Source organism: Antrostomus carolinensis, unplaced genomic scaffold (assembly GCF_000700745.2).
Source record: "Antrostomus carolinensis isolate BGI_N321 unplaced genomic scaffold, ASM70074v2 scaffold10452, whole genome shotgun sequence".
Lineage (NCBI taxonomy): Eukaryota > Metazoa > Chordata > Aves > Caprimulgiformes > Caprimulgidae > Antrostomus > Antrostomus carolinensis.
Genome location: NW_010297571.1, coordinates 313 through 14,052, shown reverse-complemented (window position 1 = coordinate 14,052; position 13,740 = coordinate 313). Strand labels below are relative to the sequence as shown.

At 42.2% G+C, this 13,740-nt stretch overlaps 1 protein-coding gene across 1 annotated transcript in view; it reads left to right on the top strand.

Moving 5' to 3' along the window:
* UMODL1 (uromodulin like 1) overlaps positions 1-6,483 on the top strand; it is a 43,677-nt gene extending 37,194 nt beyond the window's left edge. The window contains exons 18-20 of the mRNA XM_029083537.1: positions 233-392; positions 3,472-3,556; positions 6,296-6,483. Coding sequence (XP_028939370.1) covers positions 233-392; positions 3,472-3,556; positions 6,296-6,483 — 433 coding nt within the window. The remainder of the gene's footprint in view (positions 1-232; positions 393-3,471; positions 3,557-6,295) is intronic.
* Positions 6,484-13,740: the final 7,257 nt, after the last annotated feature.

The window sequence follows — 13,740 nt, the reverse complement described above, 5'->3', positions numbered from 1 at the left end:
TCCCTTCTTTTCCAAGTCTCCAACCATTTCTTGAATCTCCTATTCTATTTGGTTACTGTGAGAATAAAGTAGCGAATATCCCCTTATCGCCCCTGCACTGATGGACAGTTGCTTCATGGTGGGTCTGGCTATGGCTTTCTAAAGGAGCCTTACAGCCTGAGATATGTGCTATAACCACAGCATGCCTTCTATAGCCTTAGCTGCTATGTATGATTTTTCTCTTCCTTTTCAGCTGTCCCATCCCAAATACATATACCACACTGCTAGAGAATGGGAATTCAAGCAAAGCACAGTTTAAGATGAAAATTTTTTCCTTTGTCAACAATTCTGTGGTTTACTTACACTGCAAAATTCGTGTTTGTATGGAGACCCCAGGAAGCACCTGCAGGACGGTAAGGGTTTTGCTCCAATGTGCTTTTTTATTCTGACATTCCATATGCAGTCCTGCTATGGAATTGAAGGAGTAATGTTTCCAAACAGGGTTTAAAATAGCTCTTGAAGTTTTCCTTCATTCTCTGCTGAGAGCAGGGAGGAGTGGGGAAGGACTACAACCATATGGAAGTGTCTGCCTTTCTTCCAGTTCCTCATCCCTGTAGCTAAAACCATGGAGCTTGCACAGGAATGAGTATCAAAGTCAGGGAACCTGAGAACTGAACCCTTTGTCTCTGCATAGGGGTAGCTAGAAGGCAGTGCATTGACATTATAATGAGATAGGCTGTTCAGAAATGTGTCAGCTCAGATGGACATGTCACAAAAAGGCAAGCACCCATATCAGCAGTGTCAGCAGCAAACTCTGAGTAAATTGGTTTGGAATGTTATTCTGCCTTTTTTTTTCCCCTAGAGATTTGCTTCTTCGAGTGAGAGCTTAGGTGCCAGGAAAGGAAGCTTGGTGGCATTAAGTTTCTAGAACTGTGAATCTAAAAGATTTTAGAACTTTAAAAAGCCCTATTTCTTTTTAAAGCAGTAAACCAAGCAATGCTCTGATAACAACTTCAGCTTCTAACTGTCTGTGCTCCAAAGCATTGCTTTATTTCTTTTTATTTCTAAGTAACTGATACATCCTGCTTCATTAAAAATGTGTTACTACCATAGAAGTAAGAAAAAATAGGTTTTGCTGATGGAGGTTTTTTTATTTTTATTTTTCTTTACCACAGACACACAGGAGTTTTCCTCTCCCTCTGCCGATCTTCCTGGCTTTTTTTCTATCAAGGATGTTTTCATTAGCAGTTTGGTGTTCCTCTATTGTTCAACACTTTCCTCTAGCTCTAAACAACTCAGTTTAAGCCCATTATAAAGCAAATGTTCTCTTCCTAAGTGATTAAAAATGGCTAGCAGAAGATACTTGTTTCCTTTCTCAAAGTATAAAGCTTCCTCCAGATGGAAAAAAAAAGAAGTCAGGAAACATGACTGACAGATGGAAAGGTGGCTCCGGGTTTTACAGCTGAATTGGCCTGTTAAAAATCAGTGGTCCAGCAAACCCCAGCCCAAGTGGTGCCCTCCCTGAGATCACTGTGTGTCCTGCACAGCAGGGGAGGGACACTGTGGTGGGTGCAAGGCAGGGGAATAAGAGGGATGGCCAGGACAGGGACTGCGTGGACTGGTATGGCTGCTGTAAGGGATCAAATAGTCACTTTGCTAGGAGCCACTGGGCTTGCTGTTAGAGCAGGTTTTAGCTGTAAGGATTAGAGTTTAGGAACAGGGTTAGCTAAAGGACTGGCTTTGATCTGAATTAGAGAGGTCTGTGATGGGGTAATTCAGTTAGCCCAAGAGGAGGTTTGATTGAGATTGACATCTGCAGTAAACAAGGCACAGCAGAGTTAATCAGTGAGCCCTTCTCTTTCATATATTCTACATTATTCATTTCTGTGTCATTCATATATATGTGAAATATATATTTGTTCTTTCTCCTATGCAAAATCTACCCCATATGAAAAATTAGTGAATTCAGTATCTTAGATTGAGATTAAAATATTATGTGGAAAAGACAAACACTAGGCACATCTACAAATGATGGCAATGTTTTTTACAGAGAAGGGAGGTGGAGCTGCAGGAGCTGCAAAGCTCAAGGAAAATCAGAGCAAGAACGGAGTATATAGGGAAATAATGTGAGGTGGCTGGGAAAGTGCCCAGGGTCTGGGATATGATCCTCTGATTTGTCTGCCACTCCAGAGAACACTGACTTGCTTCACGGCAGAACTGCTTCAGCTCTTTGCCCACAAATTTGAGACTTACATCTTGTATTATTTCTTCTTATCTAGTCCTTTCATTCCTTGTTTTCTTGGCAGAAAGAGTAAGGTGCTCTGAAGTTTAGAGTAGAAAAAAAGACAGGCTGAGGAGCAATGTAATAAGAAATAAGTAAGAAATAGGACTTTGAATGGGAAGAGGAGTGATGTGCCAACACCATGTGTATGTTTGGTGGAACGTGGCTGCTCCATGGCCATGTGAAACCAAAAAATCATTGACATCAGGGAGCAGCTATGTAACCATATTCTCTAATTCGCCTAGAGGAGAAAGCTACTCAATGGTAGACCAGAGTCACAGCTACATGGGTATTTTTATGGAGGCTGACTCAGGTAAAGACACTGCTTCTGACAGTGGAATGTAGAGATTTTTTCAGTGTAACCAGGCTGGTACACTGGTGAGACATTCTTGTGAAGAAAAGCTGGTAAGAGACCTTTGCATTTCCCTGCTTTCTTTTGCCGATTATAGTATGGTACTGCAGTTTCTCTGGTTTTATGTGCACTTCCAGGAGAACCACAGTATCTTTTGAATAACCTCAACAGGCTATGGTTCTCATCAGAAACCTTTAGGTTGCAACTTAAAACAGAAAAAAGTAGCAAACAAACTGAACCGTGCTACTGAGGAAGTACGCAGATGAGTTGGGCTGTGTATTCTGCCAGTGCTTCTCACACAAAGCTAAAGCAGCTAATCCTCAACATTTCACAGGGCAAGGCTTTCAAACTAGTAGTTCCCAGATTAGTAGTTCATATGTTACTGAAGAGTTGTGCATTGCTTCAAAATGACACACAGCTTGGTAGGGGCTGAAAGTTGCCCCTGCTTTTGCTGGTGCTGGTTGTAGTATCTCCTGTGCCTGCCACAGGCAGCAGAAACATCCAAACAATATGTTAGCAAAACCATGGCATATAGAAATACCGAGAAGTTTAGTTTCCCATGAGGTTTCTCTAAAACAAACAGAAAGTTAATGAAAAGAAAGAGATTATCTGTGTGAAATGTCTGTTCACAGCATTGTTTTCCAGTGTGACTAATTAAGATTTTACACTGATGTTTCCTTAATGCCATTTCTTCTGAACTTCCATTTGGTGCTCATTTCAGTTTAACAAAGCATAACACTGAGAAACAAAAACTCCAGTGAGTGAGAATGGCACTGGACTTTCACATACTCATCAGAAGGCTTTGTATTTTTAATTAGTAAGCTGTATTACTTGTTGGAGTTTGAAATGATTGTTGCAGAGATGCCATGCAGTTCGATCCCTGAAGACTGGTGAAACCATCGCTACACACAGAACATCCTGGGGACCCCTATGTAAATCAGCTGGTGAGTTATGAATAGATGCTTACAAGAAGGGGACACAGAGTAACCACCATTTTAAGACTCTTTCAAAGGCAAAGGAACCTGAAGACCTGTCATACAAGGTTTTCATGCTTTTCTGAATGTTCTTCTGAGGAGCAGATGTTCTGCTGAAGCCATGTGGCAGTGTGGAAAAGCATGTGCCCTCCTCAAAGAAGTGACTGGCAGATTGTCAAGGGAATGTAGAAAGGAAAAGGATAAAATGCTTTGTGTAGCTATTTGCACAGGGTAGCAAGTACAACAGCCACAAAATCAAACAGTTATTACAATTTTAAAGTGTGAAAGCAGCTTGGATCAGATTGCAATCAGTTTTTCAATTGTTTACTCTACAGTGTTGTTAGACTGCAATTATATTGAGTGCTGAAGTCCAAAATCAGAGGAGATAAGAGATTGCATTGCCATGTTTCCTTAGACTCCCTGGTGTTGACTTCATTACTACCGTGAGGGAAGGTGGCAGAGCCTAGATGACGCACAGCTCCTTGGTTAATCTGGTGGACTGGTACAGTACAGGTTAATAGAGAGCAAGCACCAGCACTGTGTCTTATCACAGTCCAATTAGACCTTAGCAAGGTCTAATTTGTTATGCATCTGCCTCTTCTGCATTTACACCTGTGATGTTTTGAAGGGCAGCTGTGGCCTCCATCATTTTCAGTCATTTTTCTTCCTCGGTCATTTGCATTCATATCTTGCTACCATAAAACAGTCATTGAAAGTGTTGGTACACGCCATCAGAGTTTTAACACATGGCGACTGTGAATAGACAGAAGTCACCCTCTTTCCTCCTGCTGGTTTCCTGTTTTTCCAGTCACTTAATACTCTTCTGACTGTAGAGATAATGCTGGACTGTTAATAGATTAAGGGAATTTTTTTTCTCCTCTCCTGTGATGGTCACAATGTTCTTTTGGAACTTGAAACAGGCTTTGACTTAGCATATTGTATTTTTCTTCTATTTTATGCAAGTATCAATCTGTTAGAACAGGTTTTTGGGGTTCATTTCTGAATTAGTTCTTTTTTTTTTTAAATTTAGCAATTAATACAGCTTTCTTTGTACAGTACTACATAAAGTAGATCTCACTCTCACTTTCAGTGGAGATCCTGATAATTTCTGATATTGAAAAATGGTCATTACACAGAAGGAACTCTGATGAGAAGAGTTTTATTTAGGTTGTACTACATCGATTCCTAGGCAAAGGTGGCAGTACTAGATGTTGTTTCCTATTTCTAATTCGGATACTTGCATTGCATTTTAAGTGTGAGGCTAGAACTAGACAGTGATATGCATCTCTGTGCTGAAGGAGATGATGTGAATTATTATGTCAGGTAAGCTGCTGCTGTGAAACCTGTAAAAAAAGCTCTGACTGCTCTGCCTGTAACTGTTTGGCCATGTGCTATAGCAAAGATCACCGATGCATGTCCTCAGGAAAGCCTATTCTATCTTTGGTTACAGGCTGCCATTTCCACTGAGTATCTTCTTTTTCATTCCTTTGTTTCATACTGAAATTTGGAAATAAGCCTAAATATATTATGCAACACTGCTCTGGCCTGTCTTGGAATGATGCCCTGAATGTTATATAGCTTGGACACCACTATTGCGTACCTCTGTGTCTACCAACAGTGCCCTTTGACCAAAGAACTTGTCTCTAATTACAGGCATGCATGTGCCTTCTGTGCACCTCAGGTACTACACAAGTGCTTGGCTAAATAAGTGCTGTTCTGAAAATGTATGCAGACAAATAGGTGTTTTTATAGGTGCATCAAGCATTTACAAGAATGAATTAGAAATGTGCAAGAGTGCATGTACAGACATTAATAGAGGCATAATATTAAAGGGAGAGGGAATTCTGCTTGCAGATTTGGACAAATACTTGGAAATGTCTACATGTAAATATGTTCTCTCAATGGTCGGTGGAGCCTATGGAGACAGTTGGCAACAAGAGAGTTGACTCTTACCCGCACATAGGCATTTAGTGCTCATGACACATGGTGCCCCATTCTTTCCTTCCTTCCTTCAGTGTCTGGGTTCTATTCCAAAAGACTACAGGTGTCCTTCAGGTCCCATGCTGTGTCTACCAGACCCCTGTAGACATTTTTAGACACCCTTGGGTTTCTCAGGTGGCACTAGAGACCTATGCTCAGGCTACAGAGTTGAGCCCATGATGACCACTTCAATGTGACTCACCTCCACTGACTGCACCAGCCAGATCTCTGCTAACTAGAATAGGACCTTAGAGACCTATCACACATAGAGAATACTTCCCTAAATACTTTGTGGTTAAAGGAATGTTACATATGTGATAAAAGCAAATCAAGTGGGTTTTAATAATTATAGGTGAATGGGGATAGGATTAAGATGGGAGAATGCTTCACCTCCAAAGTCATTCTGAAAGTAAGGCAGCATTTCAAAAAGTCACCAGTGCTGATCCTTTAATTCTTGTTTTAACAGAAAACTGTAGAGTCAAATTCCAAGGACACATCATAGTCACATCTGCAAGGACTCTACGCTTGTATGTAAAAAGAGAACTTGGACTGTGGCTCACAGACATTTCCATGAGAATAACTGTCCCCAAAAGGCTGATTCACTTCTGTATCACAGCTCTGTGCTTCAACATGCATGTTGGCTAATTTGTAGGCAAGACTAGTTTTTTATCCCAGGAAAAGATTTGAGTGTTTCAAAGCTTTGTTTCTTTCACCTCTTTGCTTTTTTAGCATCTGATTTAAAGAGAGAGAAGGAGGCTGGGCTGGGAGTTGGATACATCATCCTCATTGCCTTTGCTGTGTTTGGTTTTGTGCTGGGAGTTGTGAGCCTTCTCATTTTCCTGTACCACCGAAAGGTGGGAAGATACAACTTCAGAATCAAGTCTGACAACTTCAGCTACCAAGTGTTCTACGATTAGCAATTTCCAGGTTACCAGAGGTAAGTACTGAAGCATGACCAATTCCTTTTTTCAGCTGCTTATCTCTTCCTGAAATGGTTAAATACTTGCAGATGAGCATTCTCTGTTTAAGGGTATTTGAACCTCCTGTCCTGTTTGCTGTGGGTGAAGCTCACAGAAGTAACAATGAAATTTCTACTTCTTGCCTGTTTTCAAATGCTACAGACTACAGAGGAGGAAGATAGCCTTCTCTTCTCATCTTCCTTCATGGCTTCAGTCTTAGTCAGAGTAAATGACACAACACTTTAGAAGAACACCAATAACTACTTCCACAAAAATCAGTAAGGCATTTGACACTGTCTCCCACAGCATCCTCGCTGCTCAATTGAGGAAGTGTGGACTGGATGATGAGATAGTGAGATGGACAGTGAACTGGCTGATGGGAAGAAGTCAGAGAGTTGTGGTCAATGGGGCAGAGTCTAGTTGGAGGCCGGTATCTAGTGGAATCCCTCAAGGGTCAATAATGGGACCAGTACTATTCAATATATTCATAAATGACCTGGATGAGGGAACAGAGTGCACTGTCAGCAAGTTTGCTGATGATACAAAGCTGGGAGGAGGGGCTGACACACCAGAAGGCTGTGCTGCCATCCAGTGAGACCTGGACAGGCTGGAGAGCTGGGCAAAAATTAATGAAATATAATAAGGGCAAGTGTAGAGTCTTACATCTGGGCAGAAACAACCCCTGGTTCCAGGATAGATTGGGGACAGACCTGTGGGAGAGCAGCACAAGGGAAATGGACCTGGGGGTCCTGGTGGACAGCAGGATGACCATGAGCCAGCACTGTGCCCTCGTGGCCAGGAAGGCCAATGGCATCCTGGGGTGCATTAGAAGGGATGTGGTTAGTAGGTCGAGAGAGGTTCTCCTCCCCTCTACTCTGCCCTGGTGAGGCTGCATCTGGAATATTGTGTCCAGTTCTGGGCCCCACAGTTCAAGAAGGACAGGGAACTGCTGGAGAGAGTCCAGCACAGAGCCACCAAGATGATTAAGGGAGTGGAGCATAGCCCTCATGAGGAAAGGGTGAGGGAGCTGTGTCTCTTTAGCTTGGAGAAGAGGAGATTGAGGGGTGACCTCATTAATGTTTATAAATATATAAAGAGTGAGTGTCACAAGGATGGAGCCAGGCTCTTCTCGGTGACAACCAATGATAGAACAAGGGGTAATGGGTGTGAGCTGGAACACAGGAGGTTCCACTTAAACTTGAGAAGGAACTTCTTTACAGGGAGGGTGACAGAGCACTGGAACAGGCTGCCCGGGGAGGTTGTGGAGTCTCCTTCTCTGGAGACATTCAAAATCCGCCTGGACGCCTTCCTGTATAATGTCATTTAGGTGTTCCTGCTCCGGCAGGGGGATTGGACTAGATGATCTTTCAAGGTCCCTTCCAATCCCTAACATTCTGTGATTCTGTGATATAACTTTTGGGTTTGGATCATGGATTAGTATAATAAAGGAGGGAAACTTTATAAATCTACTTCAGAAGCTAATTTGCTTCAGAAGTTATCCCTTTATGCAAAAGCTTTTTTGTTTTGTTTCTGTTTGGTTTTTTTTGAGGGGGTGTTTTTTAAAGAAAATAGTAAAATGTTACATATAAAGAGCTTGAAATACTGATAATGCATAAGCAGTGATTACAAGTGCCTGCAGAGAGTCTGAAAAAACAGCTCTGAGGAGTGTTCACCACCACACATTCTACCTCTGTTACATAGGTATTTAACACTTTTCCAGAATACTATGGGATTCAGCACTTTTTCTGTAAAATGAGTGTGGGCTATCTGCTCATCACTGTTTTTATGTTTGTCCCTTTAAGAGAAGCAGAGATAGGTGAGAAAGCTGGCTTGCTGAAAAGAACACCTAACATTGCTTCACACCTCAAGGATGTTTACTGCGGATCTGATCAAATTCTGTTCCTGAGAACAGGCTTATTTGACACTGTTACTAGAGTTAGTAACTCTTTCCTGATGGAGGCCTCAGACATGACAAGGCAGCTGCCATGACCACAGTAAATTCACTAGACTCATCATGATGGTATTTGTAGATAATTTAATTTGCTCCACTAAGTAGAATATTGCTCAAGATTTATCACAGAGAAAGGACAGGGAAGATTGTATCCCAGCTATCTGCTTGTGAAGTCTCAAATAGTCACTGTTAAATATATTTCCCCTAGTCTCACAGTATGAAGACCACTCTCTGTAGTCATCTATGAGCAGCTTCTAGGGTGTAGGTGAGGGTGATGCTCTGCTTGCTTCTCAAAGGCTGGGCAGGGCTGCCTGTCAGGAGAAGCCCAAAGGGAAGGTACCTGGGGCTCCTTGGTACAGCTCCAGCAGCTGTACAGTTCCCACTATGCCAGAAAAAGGCATATCTATATCCGCTAAATTAAAATCTACATATGAAGCCTCTGAGTCTCCCCACAGAGAGAAGAATGGCTTGTCTCCATTCATCATTCTGCTCATGAGTGGTCAGGAATGATTGCAACACTTGACAGTAATGGCAATTCTGGAGTTGTGCAATGAGGTTGTAGCATAAAGGATATTGTCAGGCTCTTAACACTTATACATAATCAGGATGTTGATGTTGGAGTCTCAGCTAATGGGTTCTTTTAGATACTGGAACTACTCAGCTCTTCTTTCCTATGTATTTACTTTTTTTGGAAGGTAGTTGATTACCTTTCTCAATCATGATTAGTTTGTTTTTTATTTCCTCTAGTTGGACCACATCTCATCACATGGAGAACTGAAGCTTGTCTTCACTCAGCATTCGGCTTTCATTACTCTTCACAATGGTGGTCATGACTGCTTGCAACACTGACTCTTCCAAATTAATGTCACATATGAAAGGCTTCTGTATCCCTCTTTTTTTTTTTTTTTTTTTTTTAAATCAATCTGGTGATTTTAAAATCCCAAAAATTCCCTGGTGGCTGCATCTCCAGCTTGAAGTAAATTTTGTCAGGTTTTTTTATGGATAAAATAGAAGGGAAAAAAGGAAGACTTACTGGTTCTCTATTCAAGTTCCAACATTTGGCTCTCCCACCATGCCACGTTGCTATGTGCCCATTTTAGCATCGCTTGTACCATTACCATTGACAAGTTGCATGTTTCTATAAATATTCCAGGAAGTAAATCAGAAAACCCTTAGAGAGATCTCCTTTTCGGTTTGTAATTCACTATTTACTTAAGGTGAGGTTGAAACTCTGAGCTGCAACAACACTGAAGACCTAATTGTGCAACGCCTTAAGTATACTGAAGCTGAAGAACAAGTATTGGATTTTCCACTAAATAAAGAAAAGGCACCATGAGTCTGGGGCTTAACATATTCAGAGTGCTCTTCAGCATGAGTTTTGAGATTTTACTGTAAATTTTTTAATCGATAAAGACTCAGTGAAAAAGAAAAAAGAAACTATTTTTGCTACTGGCAGCCCATGTTTTTCTAGGTAAGTCAATTGGTACCTATGTGTTCTGTTTAATTAGACCACAATGATTGTGCAGTTGAGCCCATCTAAGTGAGAGTACTCCAATTGCAACAGAGCAGTTATAAATTTGAAATGAATTTTACCTGGCTGCAAGACCCTATTGTTAGTGCAGCAGCAAAGGTTGAGCTTACATGCTCCATTGGATACAACATCAGTCTGTTCAGCTGGGTAAACTGGAACAAAAATCTTTTCCACACATTAAGCATCTCCTGCAGGACTCTTTCCTGAGGTGCTCTTCTTCACTGTTCTGCCCCAAACCTCCACTTCAGTGAGTGTGTTAGAAGATGGGAGGGTAAAGCAGTGTGGTAACTTGTCCCCATCACCCCTTGGTTCTGATTGCTGCATGTGCTCCCTCCTCCTACGCAGTGACAGAGTCTGCTATATCTGGATCACATGTAATTCAGTAATTTACAGTGAGCAAGGTAATTCCTCTTTAAGCTCAATGGACACCATTATAAATAACTCTTCACAAATACTCCTAGTAGCCATAGCATTTAGGTGCTGATATTTTAGTACAGAATAGCATTGAAAAGTTGCTTTTCTATCCACATAGTCAAATTTCTGTTAGGTGATAAGGTTGCTGGGTAAGGAACTTCTACATTTTCTAAAGGTTGTATTGGTTGGTCTCAGAGGTTATATATAGGCCTTTTAAATACATCAATAAATTTCCAAATAATAATTTGCATTTTGCTTTTGATTCAACTGAACTTGTCTTTTTCTTGCTGAAATATCAGTTACCAGATCCTGATATAAAAATGATCCATTTGATTGCAATTCACTAGTGAAACTGCAAATTATCTGTGCAATTTTAGAGTCTGATGAGCATGACCATTAGCTTTTTATTATGCAGCAATCTCCTAACTTTCGCTCAATTTGCTCTCAAATATATATGTGTTTCCTTTCTGCACACAGTGAAAGGATAAGCTATTTTACTATAAATATTTTTCTAGTTTTTAGTACTTACAATCCTGAACTGCTTGAAAGTGACAGGACTAGAGATTTGCCCATTGATTTCTGTGGAGCTCTGCCATTTACAAAAGCTGAGCATTAGTCTTGAGGATGAAATGCAAAGCAGTAGCTTGTATTTGATACCTTGCACGCTCAGTAGAAACTACTATTGTGACTGTCTGAGTTTGCTTAGTGGAGTTTTGGTGTCTTATTAAAAGCACTCTCAAAACTGATAGATGACTTGTGTACTGTTGTATTTTCCTTTTATTATTTAGTCACAGATATTAAGATGCACATTGCATGGATGTGGCAGCTTCTGAATAACTGTTCAAGTATCAGTATAATGTTCAAACATCACACAAAACACAGTACATGACCTTATCCAAACACCAGGGGACTGCAATTACCAGCAACTACATACACTTACTAAGAGTCTCCTTCTTTAACATTACAAAGGGCAACGGTATTTTTAGTTTCATGCTTTGCAGCAAAGACAACTGAAAGAATATTCAACGTTGCCAGTCCAATGATAATATGGCAGCAACGTGGTGATCCAATCTGAAATTAGTGTCACACCAGCCTCACTGAGCATTTGATTTATACAATGGTGACAGCTGCTCCAAAAGCAGCATGTTGAGAGCTTACCCTCAGTGAAGCTTACCCTGAAGCCATTAGTGGACTTGGCTGGACCCAAGTGTGAAAAGCAAGGAAGAAGACCAACACTCGCTCCAAATCACAGAATCATAGAATGGTTTGGGTTGGAAGAGACCTTAAAGATAATTTAGTTCCAGCCCCTCTGCTTTCTCATCCCTGTGCAAAAGTGTTGCAGAGTTGACACCCATGTTCTTCAACATTTTTTTCTGTGCTATGTTTCACTGGCTAGCAGTTACTGTTTCTCAGCACTGTGTCCCTTTGTGTCTCCTGTTCATGCTGATGCACAGAACAGATTGTTGGGTTGAGGTATCACAGAATTGCTGAATGATTTGGGCTGAAAGGGATCTTTAAAGCTTATATAGTACAACCCCCCCGCCATGGGCAGGGACTTCTTCCACTAGATCAGGTTGCTCAAAGCCTATCCGACCTGACCTTAAACACTCCCAATGATGAGGTATCCACAACTTCCCTGTGCAAAGTGTTCCAGTGCTTCACCACTCATTGTAAAAAATTTCTTCCTTATTTTTAATCTAAATCAACCCTCTTCCCATTTAAAACCATGGTGCCTTGTCCTGTCACCACAGGCCTTGGTAAAAAATCTCTCTCCATCCTTCTTATAAACAATCTTTGCATATTGGTCACAATATTGTGGCCACATAAAGGCCACAATAAGGTCTCCCTAGAGCCTTCTCTTCTCCAGGCTGAACAACCTCATTTCTCTCAGCCTTTCCTCATAGGAGAGGTGTTCCAGGCCACTGATAATTTCTGTGGCTCTTCTCTGCTCTAACAAGTCCATGTCTTTCTTGTACTGGGGACCTCAGACAGGATGCAGTACTCCAGGAGGAGTCTCATGAGAGTGAAGTAGAGGGGGAGAACCACCTCTCTTGATCTGCTGGCCATCTTTTTTTTGATGCAGCCCAGGATGCGATTGGCTTTCTGTGTTGCAAGCACAAGTTGCCAGCTCACAGCTAATGTTTCATCTACCAGTATCCCCAAGTCCTTCTCTGAGGGCCTGCTCTCAATCAATTCATACCCCAGTCTGTATTGTTACTGGGGGTTGTCCTGACCCAGGTGCAAGACCCCACACTTGGCCTTGTTGGACTTCATGAGGTTCACATGGGCCTACCCCTCAAGCCTGTCAAGGTTCCTCTGGATGACAACCCTTCCCACTAGTGAATAAACTGCACCACTCATCTTACTGTCATCTGCAAACTTACTGAGTGTGCCCTCAATCCCACTATTTATGTGTGGTGGTTTAACTCACAGTAGGACCATGTGGTCCTACACTCACTCCCCCCACCCAGTGAGATGGGATGGGAGGCACAATGAAGGGGACACAGAATTAGAAATGAAGGACAGGGAGGGCTCACTCACCAGTTATGGCCATGGCCAAAACAGACTCAACTTGGGGAAGAAAAAACAATTTAATTTGTTGCTATTCATCCGAGTAGCCCAGTGAGACATAACAACCGCATCTGACAACACCTCCCCCCACCCCTCCCTTCTTCCTGGGCTCAAATCACTTTGCTCCCCATGTCTCTACCTTCTCCCCTCCAGCCGCACAGGGGGCAGGGAATGGGGGTTCAGTCAGTTCACCTCTGCTGCTCTTCCTGGCATGAAAGTCCAGGAACAAAGTGTTCCAATGTGAGCTTCCCATGGAGTCACGGACCTCTTTGGGCTCAGCTCCCGGCTCCAGCATGGGGATATCCACAGGCTGCAGATGGGTCTCTGGTCCAGTGCACCTCCCCACCCCCCAGCTCTGGGGTCCACCTCTGTTACAGTGTCAAGCATCTCTGGGGGTCTCAATTCAGTTACACTTGCCCTTGGTCTCAAATTTTCTGCTCCAGCGTGGAGTCCTCCATGACCTACATATGGGGTATCTGCTCCAGTGTTGAACTTCCATGGGCTGCAGGGAACCTCCTTTACCTTCTCCTAGTCTGAGGTTCTCTGTCCTCCCCTCCTCCTTTTTCCTCCTGGCAATGAAGCTCTCTGTTTAGACCCATGGCTATCTTTTGTTCAGGCCAATGGCCTCTCTTCCAGGTTCTCTCCACCTTCTTTTCAAGACAATCCTTCCCCTCACAAATACGGATTCACAGAGGTGTTTGTCTATTGCTAATTGGATCAGCCTGGACTGGGGGGATACACCTTGGGG